The 5508-nt window shown below is 35.5% G+C and overlaps 1 protein-coding gene across 1 annotated transcript in view; it reads left to right on the forward strand.

Annotated features, from left to right (window-relative positions):
* Positions 1–3567, forward strand: part of LOC127159273 (ribonuclease inhibitor-like) — a gene marked incomplete at its 3' end in the record, with an annotated part of 6031 nt that extends 2464 nt beyond the window's left edge. The window contains exons 2-3 of the mRNA XM_051102146.1: positions 40–216; positions 3348–3567. Of these exons, the coding sequence (XP_050958103.1) occupies positions 40–216; positions 3348–3567 (397 nt within the window). The remainder of the gene's footprint in view (positions 1–39; positions 217–3347) is intronic.
* Positions 3568–5508: the final 1941 nt, after the last annotated feature.

Raw genomic sequence — 5508 nt, forward strand, 5'->3', positions numbered from 1 at the left:
TCATTTTCAATATAGCTGTTTGTTTTGTTCTTTACACAGGCTATGTGGATGTAATCTCACTGCTCAGTCCTGTGGAAGTCTGTCTTCAGCTTTACAATCCTCCAGCTCAAACATCCTGAGAGAGCTGGACCTGAGTAACAATGACCTGCAGGATTCTGGAGTGAAGCTTCTTTCTGATGGACTGAAGAGTCCAAACTGTCAGCTGGAAATACTGAGGTAAATGGTTTCAATAAAATAAATATAAAATAAAGTGTGTTTATCAAATTGTAAAGCTTCACTGTAATTATACATTGCAGCACTATGTTTATGTTCATGCAAAAAGCTCATGATCCATTGTTTTCAATGTCTTTCTGGATTTGAAAATACAACATGTATCAAACATCTGCCCTTTTATTTGATTGGCCATCCTAATCACTAGTTGACTTGACGTACTGTTAGACAGCTGTTTAAATGTTTTTGTCATCCAAACAAATAGCTAATATGTGTGTAATGGACTGCAGCAGAGCAGCATGAAGAATATCTAATATTAACCTCTTAGCATTCCTATAAAATGTAACTACACATCGGGTGATACAGTGGAACACTAACATGTTAACATCAAATCAGGGCTCTACACTTACTTTTCTTTTTAGTAGCACTTGTACTATTCAGGAGAACCTTCTGATCAGTATTGTGAGATGACTCCTTCACTCAAAGTGATTTACAGGAGCTTTTCTTTATATCTTTGTAATGCCATTTTTTCTAACTTCATTAAAAGTGTTGTTTTATGTCAAATTCAAAGTGTTATAAGCTTTATCAAAATTTCAAATTAATTTCTAATTAGAATAAGTTACCAATCAAATGAAATCTGTATTAACAAAATTAATTTGCACTACAGAGGTGGCAAAGAAGAACATAGAAGTGGCATGTAGGTGTGTTTACAGACATTTAATGAGGCTCAGAGGTGACATCATGTGGCTCAGAGGTGACAAATATTGTTTCTATAAATATTAAATGATGGTACTTTAAAAATGAAATTAAAACTGCCTGCAGGTGCTGTCAAGTCACTGATTTTATCATTGAATCATTCATTCAGTTGATTCCTTTAAAAAGCTGATTCATTCAGGAAAGGATGAATGTCTTAATGAATGGGTAACTGAATCATTGACTCACTAGATTTGTTTAAAACGCATGTTCATTTATAAACAAAACAACAGTGTTTGCTTGGAGATGTGTGGCGGCTTAGCTGTGACTTTGTTTGAAACTATTTCCATTAATGAAATAGAGCAAAATCAGGCAATAGTGTTAAGGCCACACTGTTAGACATTTCAAAGGGTTTTTACAGTAACTTACTGGAAACACTGTTGTCAGTAAGTTACTGTAATTAGGATTTACAGTAGCAAACTGTAAAATACTAACAGTCAAATACTATTAAAAAAAGTCAAATTCATCAGTATACTACTGTAATTCATTCATTTTAATATAGATTTCAGTAGATTTTATATTTTTTATATTGAATTCATTTAAATTTATTTTATTTTTACTCTACATAGGTACTACTGGCATTCAATTAAAACAGAAACATAATGGAGAAAAAGACATGCAGCCAAAGAATACACAGCCATCTGCCAAACCTACAACCTGTTGGCTACTGGCCAACATTATACTAACACCTGAACAAAATTTCACAATAGTTAACCTAATGTTAATATAAGATAAGCGTTAAAAATTATTTTAATTAATATTTTAATTAAAACTTAATTTAATAAGCTGACAAAAGTAGTTTAAAATGACAGCACAGTTTACTATAGTAAAGTTTGTAACCGCTATGTTGACGGGTAAATATTACTAGGTTAAACTGGTGTGCAAAAATCTGACAAACACTGACAAACGTATATATATATTTTTACCTTACTTGCTTGTCTTAATCTTTCTTAAATTGCATCGACACACAGCGTAGATGTGTAGAACCCATTAAATATACTATCTACAGTGGATGCTTATAGCAAAGTAATGCCCCGTATATTTCTGACTTACAGATGTACTTTAAGTGCTTGCACTGTGTCTGACATGAAGGACAAACAGATTTTCCAGTCATTACAAGCAATGCAACACATCCAGTGTAGTCCGTCCCAAGCTGTTGTGGTGTTGTAGACACAGTGTAAGCCAAATCATGTCAATCCAAATATAATAAATAAGGAAAATTAAACTACCTCAATAGAACGCCGCCAATGAGGCTGTTACAGCAAATACAGTAGTATACAGCAATTTTAAAAAATACAGTAAGTCTCTGTATGTGCAGTCTGATGTCACAGATAATTCCCATAATGCAATAGTTATTACAGTTATTTACTGCAAATCTGCAGTATTAATATGTCTGCAGTATTATACTGGGTGATGTACAGTTAATAACTGTAGAAACTGCAGAGATGTCTAACAGTGCAGACAAAGTCACTTAATATTAACTTCTTGTTTATTGAACTTTGTATTAAATCAATATCAGATTTGCAAACTCCCTTAATAGTTAATAAAAGTTGTTACTCATCTTAGTTGATCATGATCTCACAAAGTTAGATTTTAACTAATGAAGCTCCCTACACTGCACAGTGAATCTCTTATGCATACCCTGTCTACACTTAGTTTGTTATAATGAGAGAAATGAGATTTGTGAGCTTGCATAACTCAGCACTGAACAAAACTCTTGTTTTGAGCAGTGAGTGGATTCTGATTAACACTGTGTTCAAGGAATGACGCTGAAGGTAGAAAACTTTGAAGCTCCCCTGAGTGCAAACACAAATATACTGATCGAGGTGACTTAATATACTGATCCAAGATGTAGGTGACTTTGTTTCTTCAGCAGAACACAAACGAAGATTTTTAACTCAAACCGCTGCAGTCTGTCAGTCATATAATGACAGTCAATGGCTACCAAATCTTTGAGAGTAAAGAAAACCATACACAAACAAAACCAAATTAAACCCTGCGACTTGTGACAATACACTGATGTCCTAAGACATGAAATGATCAGTTTCTGTGAGAAACTGAACAGTATTTATATCATTTTTTACCTCTGATTCACCGCTGTTTTTAACGTGATTAATACAAATTAAAAAATGTAGAAAATAACGTCAAATAGATGAAAAAAGAAAGTTATATTAAACTGTTTTTAAGTGATGTTTTTCCAGTAACACTGGTGACACAACTCCATTGGACAGCATTTCCATCATATGATTTATAATGTGTACATGACATTTCATATTTTTTTCCATATACATTTGTTTATGACACAACCATATATGAATAATTTATGACTAAAATGTGTGAAAGAGATTTTTCTAATTGTCACATGGACTATTGCTGTGTTTCAGATTGTCTGGCTGTATGGTGACAGAGAAAGGCTGTCGTTATGTGTTTTCAGCTCTGAGTTCAAACCCCTCACACCTGACAGAGCTGGATCTGAGCTACAATCACCCAGGAGATTCAGGAGTCAAACTACTCACTGAAAAACTGTTGGATTCAACCTGCTCACTGGACAAACTCAAGTATGTCTACCAGGAACATTTTAGACTTTTCTATTTCAACTCCTCAGTGACTATGTGCTATATATATGCTGTACACATATACTCATATTTGCATATTTTACACACACACACACACACACACACACACACACACACACACACACACACACACACATTTATATACTGTGTGGAAGTCTTAGGCTACTAGTATTTTCACCAGTTAAAAAATGGTTTAATATGTTATTTCTATCTTTTGCTGTAGTCTGTCAGTATAAAATATCAGTTTACATTTCCAAACATTCATTTGGCCATTAACCCTTTCACACGTGAGTTTAAAATATTCTAGCTGAGCCCCCAGAGTGAGTTTTTTTAGGCGACTGTTATTTAGAACGTATAGCCTTATTGTTCCCATGGCGACGCGTTGTGTTTGTCACGTGACACAGCGCAGCCACAATAGCGCTGTATGACACATATATCACTTTTATATAGTTTTTCCCTTTTTGTTATTAATATTCACAAACGTGCTCATTGTATTATGAAATATCTGATATTCCGATTCTGAAATGTGTAAGTAAATGTATTTGGAGGTTTAAACACTTTTATAATGAGCGTGTTAGTTGATCTATGCCAAGTGATGGGCGCCGCCATGTTAGTTCGCGCTGAATCCGAGCTGTGAGATTTACAAAACCCAAATTCATCCTCTCCTCCCAAAAAACATTAAAGTAAGTCTCTGGTGAGCTTGGAGAAGAGCAGAGTAAACTTTATAGTTACCTACACAATGTGTATATGATATCAATAAAACATGTCGTCAGATAACATTTGTAAGGATCATTATTGCTGCTGCCATAGGCATCGGCGTGTATTTTGCTAACTATAAATGCATCGTTTTACTAGGACTTATGTGTATGTAAATGTCTGAAACCTAAAATAAGCATTATATGGTTGAAAACACGGAATAGTTGCGATAATATGACAAGCGCTCAGCGCGTCCGATCTGGCTTAGCGCCAGCCGAAGCGCCAAAGCAGATTTGAATTCAGCAGTTGATCACGTGACGCGCTGAACGTTCGAATCACACCGGTGTGATCGTACGCTCCAGGGACCAGCCAAGAATGATCACACCGAATAAGATTCTGAGTTGGCCAGAACATACACAACATGACATAACATATAACTTTTTTTTTTTTTTTTTTTTTTTTTTTTTGGCAAAACGCTACGTACGTGACTGACAGCTCGCCTACAGTATAAACAATTAAATGGTAAACGTTTTTTAGTTAGCCTATTGAATCCTCTTTTAAAAAATATATGTTTTTTTTTTTTTTTTATATTATCGTTAAATCAATGAGCAAACTCGGAGCCCTTCACCAGCATTGACTCTCTTCCCAGGGGATGCTGCGCTCGCGTGAACCTGACGTCTGTCCTAACCACCGCAGCATTTTGATTTTAGCTTATTTCGCTGTCCAGCTCAGTCCTCTTTGCTCATCCGATATTTCCTATTTCTTGTTTGTATTTTCGCGCTCTTGTCGTCGTTGATTGGACCTTCAAACCGAAGCGTACAGTATCTGCGCGCTGCTGCCAATAGGTATCTAAAACGTCACCCGTAGTGTAGTGTTCATGTGAAATGTAGGACGGAGGGGACAAATGACCCAGAGCGTCTCTGACATGATTTGCATGATTGGCTCATGCATCACCGGCCAAACTGGCTGGTAAGATTTTATCAATACCCGCCAAAATGATTTTTAACCCGCATTTGGCGGGTTGGCGGATGTTAATTTCGAACCCTGGTTATATCGCACTTTGTAAAGAAACTGGTCTGGCGGATATCGCGTTTTGTGAAAAAATACATTTTATAGTAGGCCTAAAATGTACATTCTTAAATTGTATTAATGGCAGCAATTCACACATAGATTAAGGTACATCTGAACAGTGATTTCCAATAATAAAATCCAAATGACAAGAAATGGGGTTTATCGCGTTTTGCAACCAAACTCTTCAAATGTAAAATCAGTT

This window comes from Labeo rohita, unplaced genomic scaffold (assembly GCF_022985175.1).
Source record: "Labeo rohita strain BAU-BD-2019 unplaced genomic scaffold, IGBB_LRoh.1.0 scaffold_2049, whole genome shotgun sequence".
Taxonomy (NCBI): domain Eukaryota; kingdom Metazoa; phylum Chordata; class Actinopteri; order Cypriniformes; family Cyprinidae; genus Labeo; species Labeo rohita.